Source organism: Anas platyrhynchos, chromosome 16 (genome assembly GCF_047663525.1).
Source record: "Anas platyrhynchos isolate ZD024472 breed Pekin duck chromosome 16, IASCAAS_PekinDuck_T2T, whole genome shotgun sequence".
NCBI classification, from domain to species: Eukaryota; Metazoa; Chordata; class Aves; order Anseriformes; family Anatidae; genus Anas; species Anas platyrhynchos.
In genome coordinates, this window is record NC_092602.1 from 2,077,402 (window position 1) to 2,097,585 (window position 20,184).

A 20,184-nucleotide genomic window follows, 5' to 3' on the forward strand; every position below is an offset into this window, starting at 1 on the left:
CGGCCCCTCAGCCGTTCCCGCCCTCCGGCGCCCGCCGGTGGCGCTGCGCGGCGCGGCGGCGTGGCGAAGCTAAGCAGGGTCGCCTCGGGTCGGCTGCTGGAGGGGTGACTCCGCCAACACCGCTTGTCTCCCCGGGAGCCCCGCGGCGTTACCGGGACCGGAGCCGAAGCTCCCGCGGGGGCTCCGCCGCCACCGCCCCCGGCTCGCTCCCCTTCAGCCAGCCCCGAGCGCTGGGGGCTGGCCCCGGGGCGGGCCGGGCTCGGTGTGGCCCCGGGGCGGGGCGCGGGCGGGGCGCGGAGCCCCGGGAGCGGCGAGGCGGCGGCTGCGGTGGGTGCCCGGTGGGTCCCCGGTGGGTCCCCGGTGGGTGCCCATGGCCCTCCCGGCGACATCGTCCCGGCTGGACGGGGGCTGGCAGGAGGTGAGCGAGCTCTGTCCCCTCTGTCCCCTCCCTGCCGGGTCCCGTGGGCTCGGTCCCGGCCCCCCGTGGGTTCCCCGTGGGCTCCCCGTGGGCTCCGTGGGGCCGTGGGGGGGCCGCAGGAGGTCCCTGACAGCGCCCCCGTGTCCCTCCGTGTCCCCCAGGTGTACTCGGCTCTGCAGTGGATCCAGTTCACCATGGCCATGCTCAGGTACCGGCTGGACGGAGGTGGTGGTGGCGTGGCGTCTTTTTTTGGGAAAAAAACGAAAAAAAAGAAAAAAAAAAGAAAAAAAGAAAACTGCTGGTCCCAGCCAGCCCCCCCGTGCCAACGCAGGCTTTGTTTTGTCAGTGTTACAGGTTCCAGCTCAATCATTGCCTACGCCGTCTTCCAGAACGCAGTGAGGTCCCCCGAGGTAAGGACGGAGCTGGGCTGCATGGGCCGTGGGCGCTGGGGTTAATTAAACCTTGTTTATTAGAGCCAGGAGGAGGCCAAGGGCTGGCCAAGAGCCTGTGTCCGTGCTGCCACACGTGTGGGGCTGACCTTGGGCTGTACCTGTGCGGGGAGGAGCAGGTCCCTGCAGCTCCTGCCGCGTCCCATGGGTTTGGTTTTGGGGCTGGGGAGCTGCGTGGGGATGCCCCAATGCGTGCACAGGTCCTGGGGGATGGCTGAGGCTTTAAACAGGCAGGCGTGCAGCTAAAAGGGATGTTAGCAGAGGTGCTGAGAGGTTCGGGCAAAAGCAGACCAGTTTGTTGTGCTGAGCTCCCCAGGGAGGCCCTAAAAATTCTCCTTGGCCATGCACAGGAACAGTTAACGTTGCTCATGCAGCAGCGCCTGGCACATCCCAAACGCTTCACACGTGCAGATCATGCGTGTAGGGAATCCAGCACATCTGGGATGGTAATCACGGACCTCCAGCCCAAGCTTGCAGGGTTTTTATGTCCTTGCACAGCCCGTCTGTCTGTCCAGGATTATCGGAGGCGGCGCACGGAGCTGTGTGAAGCTGCGGTTCTTTGGGATTTGCAGATGTCTGGCAGCCCGGTGTGTGGACCACGCAGATAACAGGTTGCTGCTAAGAGCAGGAGGACGGTAAAGCTGGCAGCGAAGTCGTAACAAAGCTGTCTCTGTACTTCCCTTGTCTTCGATGTTCATCATACATCGTGGGTTCAATCTGCAGCCCGCAGACCAGGGAATGCAGTAAATTATCCTCGGAGAAGGAAGTCATGCGTGCAGACATCGCTGGGTGAAGCAGGGTGGGTTGGAGAACCTGTGTTCAAGTTTTCAGGGCAAATTTGCACCGCTTGCAGCGTGCAGGGCAGTCTTGCTCCCGGGTAGCCAGAGCTTCATGGAAAAAACACATCCAGAACAAGCTGTGGAGGTCTCGGTGCATTCCCAGGAAGGAAGGAAAGCTGGGACTTCACCTTGCTGCTGGGACGGACGCCTTCCTGAGCTCGTGCTGCACAAGGCGCTTATCAAAAGTGACCAAGAACCCTCTCAAGATCCACATATCCCCTGCACAGCACCAGCCGTGGTTCTCTTCTGGGGTCCTCCCCTCTGCTGCGGCGTGGAGCTGGGCCTGGCAGGGGTCCCGCTGTGACTCAGCAGCCTCAGCCCGTTGCGTCCCATGGCTACCAGCCCGCATCGCTCGGGAGCCCTTGTGCTATCAGTCATATGATGTGGCTGCGGCCCGGGAGCTGCACTCTTGCTGTTTTTGGGTTGCACATGGCTCCCAGCCGCAGATGGAGCGTTCCTGCTCGAGGGACTCCAGATGTTTCTGCTCAGATTATTGCAAATTCGGCTCGGAAGGATGGATCCCAGCCAGAGGGACCCGTTGGCGTCGGGCTTCCAGGCTGTGCTGCTGCCAGCCGGATCCATTGCTGGTGTTTCAAAAGCAGCAAAATCTTCAGTAACTTCCCCATTCTCTTGTCCCCACATTTCTGGTCCTGTGGGCAAGTTTGTAAACAAAGGGGTTGGAAGAAATCCATATCAAAGCTCGCCACAAATAGTTTATTCCCTGTGTCATGAGACTCCAGAGTAAGAAATAAACAGCTCTGGAGGCTGGGAGGAGAAAAATATTATAAACACTTCCCCCTCCTACCCCCAGCTGAGGAAATCAAATATTGCGTTCTTGAAACTTGCTTTCGGCCTCTACGGAGTCAATAAAACTTCAGCATGAGCTGAATCATTCATGATGGCAAGCGCTGAACACGGAATTTCCTCTGTCATGTCCACAGGTTCTCTGCGGGCAGATGTCCGCGGGCGATGACCAGGCGTAGCAAGATCAACATCTGTGCTCCAGCCTGGCAGCTCCAGCCTGGCAGCTCCTCTGAATGATTACGTCTTTACAGTCCCTTCCTCTATTTTATAAATACCATTTGTTTCTTCTTTTCCCTTCTGCAAGTAAGAACCGTGCTGCCTTTCTCTTAGGACTGGGCCACCTACTTCATTTAGGTCCGTGCCAAAAGGGCTCCTCAGCCTGCAGTGGCGCTTCCCTCCGAGGACACGTGGTGCTGGAGAAAGAGGTCTCGTGTTTTGGGGCAAAAGTTTCTGCTTTGCTTATTTGAGAGCTGCTTGGCTCTAACATGCCGTGCTCACAACCTGGAAGTGTCCCCAGCCTGGCGTGCCCCTGCCTGCTGGTGCTTCAGCTCTGCACCAGCGAGGAGAAGCCCGGATTTATCGCTGCTCAGAGAGACGTTGATAAGCACAACGATGTCCAGGCTCGATCTGCTGGGCGAGGTGGGACAACCTCAGACCTGGGGAGGCAAGGCTGTTTGAGGAGAAACCCCGCAGGAGGCAGAGGGCCTGCTGTGGGGTCTGAAAGACACCAGGCAGATCTCAGCAAAAACCGCCTTTAGGGACAGCTCGGGTTCAATCAGATGTGCCTTGATGCTCCTCAGTCTTCCTAAGCTCTTTCTGTTTACTCACAGGGACAAGAGAAGCATAACATGACATGATGGGTGGCAGGCATTGACTTAAAGGACAATATTGGGGGAAATTTCACCCAAAGGCTCAGTTCCCGGAAAAAAATCTTAAAATCGAGTCTCCTAAAAAGCATCCTTGCTGCATTAACCTGGCATGTAAAATAGGTTCAGCCTGAGTCGCCAGCTGAAATGCCATGAAACACAGGGGAAAAATGCCCGTTTCAGGGTATTTCAGACCTGAAGGAGGGTTTGTGTTTCCCAGAAGTTTCTCTATCAATTGATTTTGTCGATTGCTTCTCCCTGCACACCTGCCTCATTCTGCCAAGCTGCAGATCACACCATGATCTACTGGTTTGTAAGGTTTGGTGCTGCTCTTGGATCTGGGGGCATTGCTGTGGCAGAGAGGGAGATTAGGGCAGGGCAGGGTGATGGCATAGAAGCAGATACAAAGGCAAGGGGAACAAGCTGCTGCTGGCGGTGGTCACGGGGCTGTTGTGAGCACTGCCCGGACCTGCTGACTGATTTCATTTCCCCAGGTTCGCCCTCTTTTCTACCTGAGCCTCTCCGACCTGCTCCTGGGCATGTGCTGGCTCACCGGGGCGCTGCTCTATAGCACACCGACCTCCAAACACGATCTCATCTGCTACAACCTGCAAGCCACGGGACAAGTGAGTAGCCTCGGCATCACGATTCATCATTTTGAGCCCGTTACTGTAATTAGCCTCGCCGGTGATCAGAGCGTGGCCGTGGGGAACTGTTCCTAGACCGGCTTTGGCAGAGGCTCCCTGGGCAAACTTGACTTAATCAGATCTCTTCGCCTCGTTTGTACGCCAGAGATAACGGTGCTTGGTTTTAGGTACAGCTGCTTTGCGAGAGGCAATAAGGAAGGCAAAGAGAGCATGGGATTTTGTGGTTGCAGCGTTTGGGTTACTTCTGCAAAGCGAGTAGATGGGGCTTTATCTATTTCCTGTTGGTCCCGCGCCAAAGATTATCTCTGTGCCTCCCATGCTGCAGCTTTCCTATTCCTCTTCGTGCTTCCTCCACCCAGGGCAGGAGCAGATGTGTTCTGCCATTCATTTGGGCTCGGATTTAAAACATTTCTCAGAGCCCTGCCCTTCCTGAGCTCGCTGACCCAGCCCTGTGCTCTCTCAAGTCCTGAGGATGCTCGGGGGCTGCTCTCTGTGAAACCTCAGCCCCCATGCCCCAGCGATTTCGGCTGCTTTCCAGCGCTCTGGGATGATTTCTGAGACTAACTGGAGTGGAATGAAGGAAATGCTGTTTTCCTGATGTTTTGCTCGTGTCTCACCAAGTTCCCACTTGGACGTTAAGCCCTGCAAATCACTGCTCTTGAAAAGCTGCGGGGCTTTTTTTGTGAGTGGCAACCTCTGGGCTTGACAGTTTCCTTCTGAAGCGCCCACAAAAATGTCGCTGGGAAGAGCAAGGGGCTGTGGAGGTGCTCACACCGTGTGTGTGGGGACGGGAGGCTGCAGCCTGGTGTTATTTCACAGCTGTGTCTGGGTGAAGTTGTATTGTGATGGAGAACAGAGCTTGGAGAGCAGCTGCTCCACTCCTGGCTTCTCACTGCTTTTCCAAGCTGTGCTGCTGGAGAAACAGCGCAATATGTTCACCGCAGCGTGGTTTGGTTATCTGGGAACGAAGCAGAACGGGATCAAAGATGTCCTTTAGATGATAGTACAGGGGAAAGTGAGAACAGCTCAGGGGAGGCTTTTCAGAGCCCGAAGGCAGAAGGAGCCGGCAGGACCGAGGGGGTTGCAGAGGGGTTGTAGAGATGTTTCCCTCGCAGCTTTGCCTGGGGGACAGCTCTTGAAGTTGGGTGTTGGGGTGAACTTCTTAAGGCCTGGAGAAGACAGACTGCAGTGCTGGAGGAGAAACAGACAACACAGCATCAATTCTCAGTGCGGACATGGAGAGCACGCTATGAGCTCGTGCACTTCTGGCTCCTTCCCGCTCTTGCTTTTGGGGTGCTGTGTGGGGTGCCTGCCCCATCCCGGGCTCAGCCACGGGGACAGCCGAGCCGGCTTGTGTCTGGCAGGAGCTCTGGCTGCTGTTTGCTCTGGGAGAAATTAAAACAAACGGAGCACTTGCCATAGCAACAGCGCCCGCGCGGCGCACGTGACGGGGCGCAGGACACCTCCTTGCTCAACCCCAGCAGTGCCCGTGTGCGGTGGGGACATCTCGTGCGTAAGTAGGAGCCAGCAACAGGTTTGACCGGCGCCTTCTGCAGAATGTAAGTGATCTGTGACCGAAGGAAATGAACAAACGGCTCCCGGCCCTGTCCTCTGCACGGAGGAGAAGTCTTGCAAGGGTTGCATTCCTGGCTGTCTCGTAAATCCACGTGGCTGGTTTGCACACCTAAAAGCTGTAAAAAGACAGGGGTGGGACAGGCTCGGCAGCGGTGTTTGCAGACCCACAGCACACTCCGTGTGGTTTGGTGGTCTCAGGGGATCACTGTAGGATCCGGGCAGAGTTCTGGCTTATGCAAGCTGTTGACCATCACATCATCACCAGGGGCTGAAGGTACTGCCAGGGGAACTCCCCTAGCATCCGCACCGTGCCCTAAAGCAGGAGGTGGCTTTATTTCATGGACTTTTCCTGTTTCAGCCCCAGGCTTGTGGTTGAATTCACACTATTAGATGTAAACAGTGCTCCCTTCTGCCACCCCTTGCCTTTGCTCCTTCCTTCTCCCTGCTTTGCCTTTGCACCGCAGCGCTGAAGCCCGGAACAGAGATCGTGGTTATAATTGCACAGTTCCCCCACATTCTTCCAGTTCAGTTCCAGTGGCCTAATAATGTCCTGGCAAGCTCCGCTCAGGCCACCGAGCACAATGGGGAGCCACCGAAGTGTTGTAATGAGGGGCTCTCGGGTCTCCCTTGAGCTCCTCTGGCTGAGCGCTGCGGGACCGCCCGCAGCCCCCGAGGTGGGGCTGAGGGGAGCAGAACTCCCTGCTCCTCCTGCCTTCCTGCAGCTCCACGAGAGGTTTGGGGTTCCCTCTCCCAAAGAAGGCAGCGTTGGCGCTTTGTGAGCTCTCCGAGGCGGTTTGCAGTGCAAGAGAATTATCTTTGCGGGCTGCTTCGATGACCTTCTCTGGAAGTAATTGAAGAAGGGCAACAAACCCTCATTAAACCTCCTCTAATGAGCTGGGAAGTCACTGTAACATTCACGCTGTAGTGTAGCAGTCCCTCGGACCCAGCCTCTCGAGGACAAGCCAAGAGTATTTGCACCCTTGGTGAAGGAGCCCGAGTTTATTTAGTGACTTATTCCTGGACTTTGGTGATACCGGGCTGACAAACCTGTGCTCCTTGCTTCTTTGGCAGAGGGTGGCAAATCCACAGAAAAAAATTCACTTGTCCAGCCCTTCCTCTTTGCCTTTGCCACTGAAGCATGTGTTTCCTGTAACAAGCCCAGCACACACGTATATATAGTAAGGGCAGGCAGCTCTGTTTGGACTCGGCTGCCTCAAGCAACCGTGGCTGGGGATCCAGAAAAAGTGCAAGGAAGATTTGTTCTTTTTACAGGAGATTTTCGGTATTTGGTTTTACCTCAAGCTGCAATCAAGGGCTGGGAAACTCATTGTGGGAAGCGGTGTTTTGTAGCTTTTCTTTCCTCTTTTTTTTTTTTTTTTTTTTCCATGGAGGGAACAGGATTCTTAGCATGCTAAATCTGGCTCACGGTGCAATTGTTGTAGTCTCTGCCCCCGCTTTCCTCTCCATGTATGCTATTGTTTCCCATTTCCGTGAATTCACTGGGCAGTGAGCTTGCCACTTGAGAAAAAAAAAGTCTCATCACCGTGTCTGTGTTGTGTTTTCCAGCGGATGCAGCGCAGAGAAGCTGGAAGTGCCTTTAAACCTTTTTGCATTGTTAGAATTTGGGCCAAAAAATGACCTGAGTCACAAAGATTTGTATTTGTAAGAGTCCTCTGGCCCTGATTTGGGGCCAAATTGAAGCCGTGCTAGAATTTGCGCCAAATTGAACCGGCGCTTTGTGGGCAGTCCCCCATGCTGTTTAATACCCTACCTTTGGCCCGTGGCTCATCAGCCATGAACCAAAGCTGCTGCAGGAGCTCTTGTCCGAAATCCTGGCTCTTTGTGTTCCTCAGGTGTTCTACGTGGCCTCTTTTCTGTACACTGTCAACTACACCTGGCATCTGTACAGGGACCTGAAGGTGAAATACAACCAGAGCCTTAACAGGATGCCCCCCACGGTGAGTAGGACCGATATACAGCAGCCGCTGGGGACCGAGACCTACCTGGGGGGTTCTGGTGGGGTTTGGGAGGCTCATACAAGGCAGCAGACCCTGCCTCAGGGGCTTTGAAGGCCTTCTGGATGAATTGGCGTATCTTGCTGTGGCACGAGTTACAGCTCGGGCTGCTGTAGGATCTCAGTGAAGGATTGGGCTTGCAAGGCCAAAACAGGCAAAAGCAAACAGCAGTGCATGTCTCAGAGCAGAGAAAGCTCAGGATCGGTGAAGTTCTCCCACAGAAGACCAGTTTGCACCAGTCGAGTAGCTGCTTTGTTGCTGTCACTGCCTCCTGGCAGAGCAATGACTCCAGGGGACAGGAAAGCAGGGGCAGCCTGGGCAGTCCAGAACTGAGAACTGGCAATTTCTGGCCTCCCCAGGTGTTGTACAGGCTTTGAGAGCATCAGCAGTGTTTTGTAAGAGCTTGAGATGGGAGGTGTGACGGGAGGGAGCTAGTGATAAAAGGAGGGGTTGGCTCCCTGAACAACCCCTGCCTTCGTCGTCGCTGACCTTTATGAAAACCCATCTGGGAGCCGGTGCGATCGCTGGGAACCGAGGAACAAGGACGTGGTGCTCAAAAAATACTCGTTGAGTTGCAGGCTAAACAAACACTTCACTTGCCATGTGATCTGCATCTCTGCCTGCAGTCGTTTGGTTCTCACACCTGGCTAAACAGTGGCACCACCACTGCTCTAACTGCAGGTCCTCCCGCTGTGGTACTGCAAGAGAGCAGGCTCCTTATGCAGCTCTTCCCGCTGAACACATCTTTAAACAGCTTTTCTCTTCCCCAGACCTTTGCTGTGGGCAGCAAACCACGTCTCAGACACTCCACCTGTCTGCAGATCGCTCTGTTTCAAGGGCTCTTGTCTGTAGGGTTTGGATCCGCTTGTAGGATTGGTTTCCTTCCTGGGCTCCCATTCAAAACGCAGCACCTACAACAAGTTTCCCAACACCACAGCTGTGCCTGTGTTTAATTCTCACAGCTGGTGTGTGGATGCCAGCTGCTGGAGTACATTTCCTCATGACCTGAGGCCAGGACACTCCAAGCTGCCTGCATTTCTTCATCAGAACGTGAAATTTTTGAGGAACAGGGTTGGGTTGAATGAATGAGCAGTACAAAGAAGGAGTAAGTTACACCAGGGAGCTCACCAAGTGTCTGCTGCTTGTCTGGTTTAAAGTGCTCTTCTCAGTCCTGGCTTTGAAGGAGACCACGTCAGTGAGCTGGTGGAGGTGTCGGATGTTCCTCTGGCACATCAGCACACACTGAGCCTGGCGGTGTTCATTCAGAGCAAAGCAGAAAGCAGCATTTGTACTTGGTCTGGGGATTAACCAGCATCTGTAGGATCCAGAGCTGCTGAAGCACTCCCTGGGAGCTGGTTCCTGGGAGCCAGTGGCTGTACAGAAACAATCATTTAATTAAGCTCTTTGGACTTTGCAGGTTGTAGATTACGTGAGCTGCATTGGCCGAGCAGCAACGATCTTGTCCAGGTAAGATTTGTTTCTGGCAAAATGCTGTGGGTTTGGTAAACTGCAGTGTCCTGATCCCTGCTTCCAGCTTGTTTTGGAGCAAATTTTACTAAAACCCGTGTTTGTCATCAATGGCAGCAGTGACCTAACAAACTCTGAGCAAGAGTCTTGGGATGTAAGGGCCTTTCTCCAGCCAAGTTACTTACAGCTGTATGAACTACGTATAGGTTCCTTTTCAGAAAGTGCTCCCTTTACTAATTGCCTGGATGAATGAAGTGTGGAAGTTAGCCAAGCTGGTAAAATACTCCTCCAGAGCAGCACAATAAGAACAATTTCCAAGTCCTCTGTAGTGACAGGAGACAGAAGAAGGAGTGTTTGGGGACAGGAGAATTGCAATACAGTAACTGTGCTGTCGTCCTCTCTCCTCCCAGCCTGGTCCCTTTTCTTCTCATGGTGCCTGTGTTTTGCCTGGGCAACAACAGCAATTGCTACCAGAACTTCAGTCAGAAGCACGGGTAAGCTTCACGCCCCTCTCTGAAAGAGCCTCACCACTTCTGAGGCACGGCAAGAGCTCCGTCCGTTCCCTTTCTCCCCGCAGATGTCTCCTGATGCACACAGAGGCAGCTGTGCCCACCACCGAGCCACTGACGCTGAACGGCTCCGTTTGCCGTGTGATGCATTTCTATGGTGTGGGGGTCTTCCTCGTTTCCTTTCTGATCAGCTTCGTAGCCATTCTGGTAAGAAACGTGGTCCTTGCACGCTAGCGGTGTGAAAGATGAGAAGTTTTGCCCCTTTTTGTCTTTACACGAGTGAGAGGTCACTTTGTGTGCATGCTCATCGGTCTCCCAGGTTTGCTTGGATGGTGCCAGCAGCCAGACAGCATCAGGGGATGAACTGAGTGGTGCTTTTTCCTTTTGGAAGGGATAATTTCATTGTGCCACCGTATAAATCCATCTGCAGCCCCGTGTTCTGTCAGCCCACCTCAAAAAGGATTTGGCAGGTAGTGGAGGCTCAGAGAATGGCAGCAGGGATCACCTAGTGCACAGGCCAGCTCCTGTGCAAGAGAGCAAATGAATTAAGTGTCCTCAGCTCAAAAAAGATCACGTGCAAAGCAACTGCTCTGCCCCAGGGTGTACCCTGTCGCACAGTGTGAAAAGATTTCACAGATTGAAATGAGGATTTAGCTAAAAAGCACAGGATAACTCTGTCCTAGCTAAACAAGCCAGATCAGAGCACGTGTCCAAAATCCAAGCAGTGATATATGCTTATTCTTTTTAGGTTGTACTTGTTCGAGCCCGAGGTTTGTACAAGAGGTTTGTAAACTCCACAGGATTCCTGGGAGACCAGCAGTGGGCCATGATTAAGGTGGTGGAACAACGAGTGGTTTTCTACCCCATCGCATTCTTCTGCTGTTGGGCCCCAGGTTAGCAGAGCACTGAGTTACTGTCACCATATCCTCGTAAGGCATAGAGCCTGGCAAGGAAACTCAAAAGAGGTGGGGTTAAAGCAACACCCTTTTGACACTCCCTTTTCACAGCTGTCCTACTCGGAATTCTGAAGCTGGTGGTTTCAACAAGCAGCAAAATCTACATGGCTCTCCTCATTCTACAGGTAAAGTCTTCATCTGCAACCTCCTTTGTTTTGCCTTCTCTACTTGAACCATCGTCTCTTAGTGCCTGCCTGTTTCTAATCTCTGCCTAAAAACCTTTTTTCTAGCTACAAATATGACTGCTCTATGAGCTTAAGTCAGATTTATACTTCTGGTTGGCAAAGATCTTTGTTAGTTGCTCTGTTTTTCACGGGCTTAAAAAGGTCTCAGTAACTGAGATCATAGCAAATAGGACTGGAAGGGGTCCTCAGAATTCGGTTAGGTTTTTCACTTTCTGTGAAAGTCTCTAAATGTAATTCCTTCCCAGCACTCATCCAGCTGCCTGATGTGCCTGAGGCAGCATTTCGCAAAGCTTATTAAAATAACCGTGAGATTCCTGTATCGTGTGGGGATGCAGATAGATAAAATTGTGCTGGAAGTGGGAGGCCTGACAAAATGTGCCAGGTTTGACAGCCTGGGAGGGAGCTTCCGAGTGCTGTGCGGCGCTGGCTGACGAGACAGCCCTGATCTCTGCTGCTGTCTCTCCCAGGCGCTGACAGCAGCTTCCCAGGGCCTTCTGAACTGCATTGTGTATGGCTGGACGCAGCACGTCTTCCTCTCTCTCAAACGCAACGCCTGCCGCGACGTTGACACTCAGACTCCTCTCCTGCGCTCCCAGAAGAAGTTCTATGACAGCACGCTCCCTGCCAGCCCTCCAGACGCAGAGGTGCCCACGTCCACCCTGCTCTGATGCATCCCTGCAGCGAAAGGAGAACAGGCAGCGTGCCAGCGGGGCCTCATCTCATTCAGCAGTGCCAGCTAGAGCTGGTAGCGGCTGTCTCGGTGTGCACTGTTGTCAGCAGCACAGGTAACTGCTGTGCTGGAAGAGCCTGAGCAGATCTGTCAGAGAAGCACTTTCAGTGAAGGTAGTTATTTATTTTACAGACTTGTATGGACCTTAAAGGGATTCTTTAAACATGGTAAATCTTCTTTAGTACTACAGACTTTCTCCTTACGGAAATATCTCTAGAAATGCATTGAATTATGTACAACAGCTCAGAGACCTAGTGCAGCTCCTTTGAGGGCAGATGCTCAAAGGATGTTTTAATTTTTTAACTGTTTGTCAGGTATTTGCCATTACAAGTTATCATTAAAGCAAAGGTGAATATTTTTAAATCTCTGACTTTTGATTCAACATAAAAATAAGAACACGTACCGTGCTGATAGCCAACTGCATGGAATGGGAAGTTGTAGCAGAAAAGAAACAGCACTCACTTCCATGACTTTCCCCACATCTCCCTTTTGGTCTTCAGGCCAACTTCTGCTCAGCTGCAATACTCAGAACAATAAGCTTCTTCAACCCAGTGGAGCATCTCTCATGAACCAGAGCAGGACTTTGCATGAATCTGTGCTGGTCTAGATACTCAAGTGAATTACTTACTAAGACCCCACCATTCTATAGAAAATAAAACAGTTTTTTAGCTACACTGGGAGGAAAACAACCCTATAACTTTTATGCTCTTTAAATTCTCATAGCTTTACTTTTCGGGTCCAACCCAAATTTATTTACATAGTTGGTAGGACAGGAAGAGGAAATACTCAAGTTTTGTGTAAGTAACTTTTATACAGTTTACACAGTTACACTGTGTAAAATACTTTGTACAAATCTCTTGGGAATAATGGTCTGGTTTCAGAGGTTCCCATGGGGCCTGCAGTCCTTTCCAAAGCTCAGCTGGTGCTTTCCCACTGCTCTCCCAGCTCACAAAGCTCTCCCACTGCTTTCATTCTTTTAAACATCGTCATCATCTTCTTCTGTGTTCTGCTCCTCATCTTCAGAAGTCTCTGATGCCTCTGTGCATGAACGTGTAGTGAAGAACGCAGTGATTACATTGATGTATCTGATTGCAGCAATGAGGAGAGCGATCAGAACGATGGCAACAGGAACAGCGATCCCTAGCGCAGTCCCAAAAGCTTTATTTTGGACAGCCTCTGCCGTGGAGATTCTTAAGTGTGGCGGGGGGCCACTGTCCATGCTCCCTCCCACACCACGGAACTGGCAGTAAGGGGGGGCCCAGCCAGCTTTGCAGTGGCAGTGCTCAAGGTTGTTGCAAACCCCTTTCCCCTGGCACAAAATGTTTGCATCGCACTTTGTTCTGACCACGGCGTCTGTGCACGTCTTATTAATGCAGATCTTTTCCTGACCACACTTGGTGCCATCGAGTCCTCCTCCTATATCAGGTACATCGACGCCAGCACGGTAGGCTGTGCCCCAGCACCACCCCTCAGACCCTGGCATCTGAATGATGGTTTCAGACCCCTCCAGGAAGGGAATCCTCCTCACATTCACACACTGCAGCCTGCCGCACAGAGCATTTTGGGGTTCACATGCCACAAAAGCAACTTCAGTCCCATCACCACCACAGTTGCCAAATCGATCCCCTTTCGTGTTCTGCTCTTTGAAGCAACTTTCTGGAGCACCCCGAGCTTCGTTCCCGAAGACTTTTCTGCACTGCTTGTCATAGGTTGCGCATTTCCCACGGTAGCAGTAGCCATCGTCGCTGCATTGCGTCCCGTCATGTATGTACAGATCCTCTGGGCACCACTCCGAAGTCCCGTTGCAGTACTCGGGTAAGTCACACTCATCCACCTCTGGCCTGCACTTGTATCCCGCAGCACGGAAGCGGCATTTCTGACAGCACTGCCCAACGGAGCAGACAGCCCCCGGCTTCAGCCTGCAGTCTTTGTAGCAGCAGGGGTTGCCTTGGCAGTGCTGCGGCCCCCCGCAGTCACACTGCTCTCCCTCATCTATCACCTTGTTGCCACAATGCTTAAAATAGAAAAATCTGTTGGGCTCGGGGATGTTGTTTAAGCATTCGCCGTCCCCTCTGCTGAGCAGGTCTACAAAGTTCTGAAGGCTGCAGTTGCTGAAAGCCGAGGCGCCGTTGAGCGACTCTCCTGTCATGTAGCACTTGGTGGCTTTTCCACACACACACTCTTTTTTGTCATGCTCCATCCCCAGATTGTGGCCCAGCTCGTGAGTGAAAATAATTGAAAAGGTTATGAAATCCCTTCGTATGTGAGACACAATACCTGACTGATAACCAGGGTAGCAGATGCTACCTACATAGGCCAGCCCAACGGTGAATCCGAAGTCTGTGTAAGTAAATAAATGTGCGACGTCATACTTCATCCTGCTGGAAAGGTCTGTATTTACCCAGCTATTAAAATTTGTAAGAACTTCTTGTATATCCAGGCTGTTCTTGATTATGTTGCCACGTGTCCACATCTCCAGCCCAATCAGGCAGATGCGAATCTTCAGAGGATAATAGTACGTTTCTGATAAATTGATCGTATCTGTAACCAGAGCCATCACAGAGGTTTCGTTGCTCCCTTGGTAAGAAAACAGCTGGTGGTCCACCACAATAAAGATCTCGACATACCTGGTGCGCATCAGTCTCCGAGACAAGTCTTGCTTCGCTGAAGGTATTTTAATACCCGTCAAGCCTGGTTGCTTTTGGATCGCTTCATCAGTCAATCCACACGTCGAAGGCTTGTCCTGGGTCATCTTCCGTCGATAGAGAAGGTGCTGGAAGGTCAGGGACCCTGGCACGGGCTCGATGCCGTAGCTCAGGTTCCCAATTTTCAGTCGTCCCCTCAGACCCGAGCAGGTGCTCAGCGCCACGAGGGAGCCGGGGCTGCCCTCCACGTAGCCCAGGTAGTAGCACTCCTCGGGGACATGGGGCTGCTCCACCACCCTCCTCCCTCGGGGGCTGTAGGTGATGACCGGCAGGTTTTTCACCACGAGTCCCCGCGTCTGCGTGAGGTGGACGACGCGGTTCTCTCCCTCCACCCTGATGACATAGGACACCTCTCCCAACGCTGCCCGGCCTACCACGGGGGACAGCTTTTTTGGCCGGATTATCTCATGGACAGCGTAGCCGGGTGGCAGCCGATGGCTGCCTGCCCTGGGGAGGAGAGGAGCCGCCAGAACTGCCCAAACGCCCAGCCTGAGGAGCAGGGCTTTGGCCTGGCCGCCATGACCTGCCTGGAGCCACCTCACCACCACAGCCTTCAAAATGGAGGCCAGACACCTCCGTGAGGGCTCTGCCAACCCTCGCACGGCCATCTCGAGCCTATCTCCCTTCAGGTGCTCCGTTGGTGGCTGTGGCAGAGCCGGTGCCCTGCAGCTGATCCCCTCAGTGCTGCTCAAGAAGGTTCCAGAAAGGCTGTGAGGTGACAGGGATGAAGGCCAGGCGGCCCTGCTGCGCTTTGCTCTCTGAGGGCTGAGGCAGCCGCAGAGCTGCCGCCGCTCTTCCCTCGCTGCTCCGTGAGATTTGAGGAGCTGGGTGTCCTCAATACCCCCTCCACCTCCTCCCAAAAGGGGAATCCCTGCCCAGAGATCGCCTGCGAAGCGCAGTTTCTGAGATTTAACCACACCAGCACTCCTCACAGTGCAGCACCCGTGCCCCCACAGCAGCTGACGCCTGTCTCAGTTGCGGCCGTGTCCGCCAGTGCAAATGTGCAGCAGCATTTCAAACTAACCTGAGCCCCTCTGTCATTTCAGTCAATTTTTTTTTCTACCAAGGTGTATGAAAACAATTTCTTTTTGCTATTCTACAGCTATTCTAACTCTACACTTGAATCTAGATCAATTTAAAATTAAGTCCACTGCAGCTGTGAGGCTGAAGCCAAGTCCTGCTTTCCACTGCTGCCACACGAGGTCCTATGCAGGGCAGTTTTGCCTCTCAGCTGGTTTAGCTCTGTCCTCTTCCACCTAGTCCTTCACACCCCTTCAGGAGCCCGTTCTCTAGCCTGAAAGCATCCGACCACCCTGCTTAACACTCGGTGTGCTCTGAGCTTTCTCACACGGTCCATGACAAGAGCTGTGAGCACCACACCGGTAACAGTTAGCATGGTCATCCTGATGATGAAATTCATAAGCCCATTTTTAGTGACTGGCGTAGGCCCGCTGTCGATGCTTCCCCCAAAGCCGAAAAACTGGCAGTTGGGAGGTGCCCAGCCACGGTTGCAGTGGCAGTTGCCTTTGTTGTTGCAAACGCCTCTTCCTCTGCACGTGCTCTGGGCAGAGCAGCTGGGTGCCAAGTGCTTCTCCCTGAGGATGCACGTCTGGTTAATGCAGATCTTCTTCACCCCGCACTGCGTGCCATCCTCAATGGCTCCAATATCCAAGGTTTCCATGCCCAAGTGGTAGTCTGTGCCCCAGCACAAGGTATCGTCCACTGGGGTTTGAATGATGGTTGAGTGCTCTTCCAGCCAAGGTAGATGCCAAACATTGATACACTGCACCCTCCCACACAGGACATTTTCGGGCTTACATTTCTGAAATTTGGTCCCTAGCCCATCTCCCTGGCAATTGCCAAACCGATCCCCTTTCATGTTCAGCTTCCTGTAACATTTTAGTGGAGCGGGCTCTGCTTTCTCACCAAAGATGTTCCTACACTGTAACATGCGTGATTTGCATTTGCCTGCGTAACAGTAGCCGTCCTCAGCGCACACTGTCCCATCTTGCTTGGTCACATCCGCTGGGCAATGCTCAGATATCCCATTGCAATATTCAGGCAGGTCACAGGGATTGGTGCTCTCCCTGCACACTTCTCCTTCTGGGAGAGGCTTGCAATTCTTGCAGCAGAGCCCAGAAGTGCAAATGGCTCCTTCTTTCTTTCGGCAGCTGTTATCACAGCAAGGGTCCAATTCACACTGTGCTTCTGAGCCACAGTCACACTCCTCCCCGAGCTCCAGGATGCCGTTCCCACAGCGCTGCGGTACAAACATCGTTACTGATTCTGGGATGTTATTCAGACAGTGTCCTCGCCCTGATGCTATAAAATCAAAAAAGTACCTTGTGCTGCAGTTGCTGAATTCGTAGCTCACTGTGCTCTGTGCGTTCATGATGCATTTAGAGGCGTTTCCACACCTGCAGTACTTGTCATCACGATCAATGCCGAGGACATACCCTAACTCGTGGGCGACGTAGACAGCAGTGTCCATGTAAGTCCGCTTGGCAAACGAAACAACAGCAGAAGCACGTTTTCTATCACAGGCACTGGCGAAGTTCGATTTGCCGCTCCTGTACAACGCTCCCGTGCTGTGACCAAAGTCCAACGAGGCAAACAGACACCCCACATCATACGCAACATGCGTAGGGCTTTGCTGGATCTGCCAAAGATTAAAATTGTGAAGGACCTCAGAAATGTTTTTGGTAATACTGATAGGGTTCTTCTCTGTCCAAATCTCTAGCACAGCTAATAACACGCGAAGGCGGAAAGAAGAAAACAGCCCGTCCACCAGATTGATTATTTCAATAACTTCCAACATCACGTTAGTTATGTCTCCACCGAAAGCGTCAAACCCTTCCTTGTCCACCACGACGAGGAGTTCCAGATACCGCATGTGCCCCTGGTCCTTTAACTGCCCTTTTGCTGTACCATGCCCTGGAAATTGCCTGCCTCTCTGGGGCGTTTTGTAGATCACCGTTCCAGGAACCGCCACCTCCCTCTGCAACAGAAGATGCTCAGATGCAGGGGAAGCTGCCAGGGGCTCAATGCTGTAGCTCAAGTTTCCAATCTGCAGCAGTCCTCTGAGCCCAGAGCAGGTAGTCAGAGTCACCATGGAGTCTGGGATGCCTTCCACGTAGCCGTGGTAATAGCAATCTGCTAGCACACGGGGCTGTTCGATCATGATTTTCCCTTGAGAGTCACGAGTGAATATAGGGAGGTTTTTTATTATAAAGTTTGTCTTCTGCCTGAGGTGAATGGTGTAATTTACCCTCTGAATGCTGATGACGTAGGACATGCTGTCCCGGCTGGCTTTCCCTGCCTTGGGGCCAAGTTTCCTTGGAATGACTATCTCGTAGGCTGCACTGCCCCAGGTGGGCTGGGGGCTGCAGTCTGCGTGGGGCAGCAGGAGCAAGAAGCAGCCCAGCGTGAGGAGAATCCCATTCCCCATCAGGAAACACCTTGGCATGACCCACGGCTGCATCCGGCTGGAGCCACGGTCACCGGCACGGGGCAGGAGGCGAAGCAGAGCCGCTCCTGGGGCTGGCATCCAGCTGGAACGGAAGGGCCCGAGGAGAGGCCGTTTCCCCAGCTCCACTTCGAACACAAACATTCCACGGGGGGGACAGGATTTCCAGGCACCAGCAGGAGCAGCATCCTGTTAAATACCATCCCATCCCACCACTAAGAGCCTGCTGTGCCCTGCTTGGGCTGACCCCGTTTGCTGAGAGCACGACGAGCCAGTGCTGCTACAGCAATTTGTTTAAAAGGGGATTAAGCCTTCCTAAGTGGAAAGCAACAGAAGATTACCAGGAAAACAATGAGGATTTGGTTGCTAATGGGTTCGGCACAGGGTGAGAGCCTGCAGTGGCTGTTGACAGATTTCCTTGCAGGGCACATCACTCAGCTGAGTGCCTGTCACCAAATGTTTTAACCGTTCAGGGAAGTTTCCTTGCTGGAAGGGGAGATGCATACATTGGGCCAGGCATCCTTCTTCTGTGAGTACAGAAGAGTCTTTTCTTCTACGCTTATAGAGTATTTGGCCGCCTTAAATACACTTGGGATGCTTGGAACTTGTTCTCTCACTCCCCTTCCCACCAGCCTGAACAAAGGCCAACCTACTTCTCACCTACCAGTTTCTCACCGGCTGCCAGTCCTTCCACAGTGCCCTGCCAGTCGTCCTCCTCTCCTACAGACACCAGGAACGCTCTTGGCAGAATGGAGGAGTTGTTAGATTCAACAGGGGGAATGTCATAAACACTAAGTGCTACTCGAGCTGCACAGAGCAATTCATCCATCCCTTTCCCTGGAAGCTGTAGCTACAAAAAAAAATAAAAAATTGATCTTCAGGAGTTAACCTGCAGCAGCGGGGATGTCCTGCTGCCATCTAACGGCATTTAGAGGCGCTTTTCAGGCTCTGTCACCAGGCAGAGCACACAAATTCCTAGGGCTTTACCCAGCCTATCTTGTTGGCCGCTCATTCACCTCAAAGAGTTGTGTTACAGAAGCAAATGCCTACCAGCAGTGGTTTCTCACAGTGCTGAGGCAGCAGGGAGCACAACAGCACAGCTCCGGGGCTCTGGGCACCACCATCCTCTCCCCTTCTGTGCTAAAGAGACTTGGGGACCAAAAAAAAGAAGCCAGTAACTTTTAAGTTTAGTAAAATCATTTATATACATTGATGCGTAATATTTACAATATAATACTGATCCGAAATAAACTAACATGGTACAGGTAACACTGGAAAGGAGAAATGCAAACATTTTAATACACAGAAGTTAAACGTGGCAGATGATGACAGATTCAGATTTCCTAAAGAAAAACCTGAAGTAATGACAGCAAAACTTTGACATGTTGCTATTTCCAATCAAAAACTCTTTCTCCTAGTCAATTCTCCTAACCTTTCAACATATATACCTTAAAATAATCAAGTCACAGGAGCAGTCAGATATACATAAAATTTTGAAAAGGTCAAATGATTTCTGAGATTCTTGTCTTAAATAAAACTCTAAGAAAAAAAAAAAAACAACTACATAGCTTTCCCACATCCTTTTAGTGTTTTTACAAAGAATGTCTTCTTTGTTCCCACACAACTCTTCCATCTCAAGATATGTACAATATTCACAGTCTTCTGTAAAGGATCAGTAGATTTATTACCAACTCAAATGTTACATAATCAAGACAAGGTATCTTGCATTTATGTCAACCAAAAAATAAGAAACCCAGGAAGAAGAAAGTAAAATGTAACTTTAAAATAAGCCAATTAGATCAATTCAAGTCTATTTAATTTTGAAATCTAAAACAACTTGTTTTCAAGAGTAAAATAATCAACTTTCTTATAGAAATAAAACCATTTGACCTAGAATTTTCAAATTGCATTTTCTTAAATCTGTCCTTCCCTACCTCCATTTCAGATCAGGCCATTCTTACTTCTCACAGACACTAAAATCAACAGTAAACCCATAAAACGCAGTTCCTCATCACAAAAGCCCTTAGAAATGTGACTTCCCTCCAGACACCAAAACACTTCACAGTCAATCACAAGTGTACCCACCTCACTATCAGTTACTGCTTGAAATGACCCTGTTGTGTAAGTGAGGAGAGCACCAGGAGAGGAGGCACTCTCTGAAGCAGTCAGATCCTGTTTTCTCTGCTTATTTCTAAGCTGCCTTGGATGGCAGCGAGCAGCAGCTGCTCTCCCTCCAAGGTGCTCCCCACTGCACAAACCTCTCATGGTACTACAGAAGTAGGCTGAAGCCATGTCCTAAAGACCATTACACCTCAGCGTACAAGCCTTGCTACTGTCATCTTTAACACCAGAGCAACCTGCCAGAGAAAAAAGAAGTCCCAGTGTGTTACACTCTGCGGTGCTCACAAGCTGCTTGGATCTCAGCAGACTGCGGCGTGGCAGTAGCCTGCTGAACCCACTGTGTTAACAATGAGAGTAGCTACAACCTGATCCATTTTTCTGCTCAGAAGTTCTGGCTCTCCAGAAACTGCCAGAGTATCTTCCTCCTCAGAG

At 51.9% G+C, this 20,184-nt stretch overlaps 3 protein-coding genes across 3 annotated transcripts; 1 reads left to right on the forward strand and 2 right to left on the reverse strand.

Annotated features, from left to right (window-relative positions):
• Positions 1-129: 129 nt before the first annotated feature.
• Positions 130-11,823, forward strand: TMEM116 (transmembrane protein 116). The gene is made up of 11 exons (XM_072024161.1): positions 130-418; positions 580-626; positions 765-828; positions 3,871-4,002; positions 7,452-7,556; positions 9,031-9,080; positions 9,491-9,574; positions 9,658-9,796; positions 10,338-10,482; positions 10,597-10,670; positions 11,198-11,823. The coding sequence occupies exons 1-11, from the start codon at positions 371-373 to the stop codon at positions 11,396-11,398; spliced, it is 1,089 nt and encodes a 362-aa protein (XP_071880262.1). The 5' UTR covers positions 130-370; the 3' UTR covers positions 11,399-11,823.
• Positions 11,824-12,324: 501 nt separating this feature from the next.
• Positions 12,325-14,919, reverse strand: LOC119718500 (disintegrin and metalloproteinase domain-containing protein 20). The gene has a single exon (XM_038187305.2). It carries the CDS (start codon positions 14,771-14,773, stop codon positions 12,437-12,439), a length of 2,337 nt encoding a protein of 778 aa, XP_038043233.2. The 5' UTR covers positions 14,774-14,919; the 3' UTR covers positions 12,325-12,436.
• A 76-nt stretch (positions 14,920-14,995) lies between these two features.
• Positions 14,996-18,432, reverse strand: LOC119718499 (disintegrin and metalloproteinase domain-containing protein 20-like). Its single transcript, XM_038187304.2, has one exon. It carries the CDS (start codon positions 17,773-17,775, stop codon positions 15,430-15,432), a length of 2,346 nt encoding a protein of 781 aa, XP_038043232.2. The 5' UTR covers positions 17,776-18,432; the 3' UTR covers positions 14,996-15,429.
• Between the last annotated feature and the right edge of the window lie 1,752 nt (positions 18,433-20,184).

What these genes read in the sequence shown, in the direction of transcription:
- TMEM116 (XM_072024161.1), top strand. Translation starts at nt 371, where the DNA reads ATGGCCCTCCCGGCGACATCGTCCCGGCTGGACGGGGGCTGGCAGGAG. An exon ending in TGGACGGGGGCTGGCAGGAG is followed by an intron (nt 419 to 579) that starts GTGAGCGAGCTC and finishes CGTGTCCCCCAG; the next exon opens with GTGTACTCGGCTCTGCAGTG. An exon ending in ACCTGCAAGCCACGGGACAA is followed by an intron (nt 4,003 to 7,451) that starts GTGAGTAGCCTC and finishes TGTGTTCCTCAG; the next exon opens with GTGTTCTACGTGGCCTCTTT.
- LOC119718500 (XM_038187305.2), bottom strand. Translation starts at nt 14,773, where the DNA reads ATGGCCGTGCGAGGGTTGGCAGAGCCCTCACGGAGGTGTCTGGCCTCC.
- LOC119718499 (XM_038187304.2), bottom strand. Translation starts at nt 17,775, where the DNA reads ATGTTTGTGTTCGAAGTGGAGCTGGGGAAACGGCCTCTCCTCGGGCCC.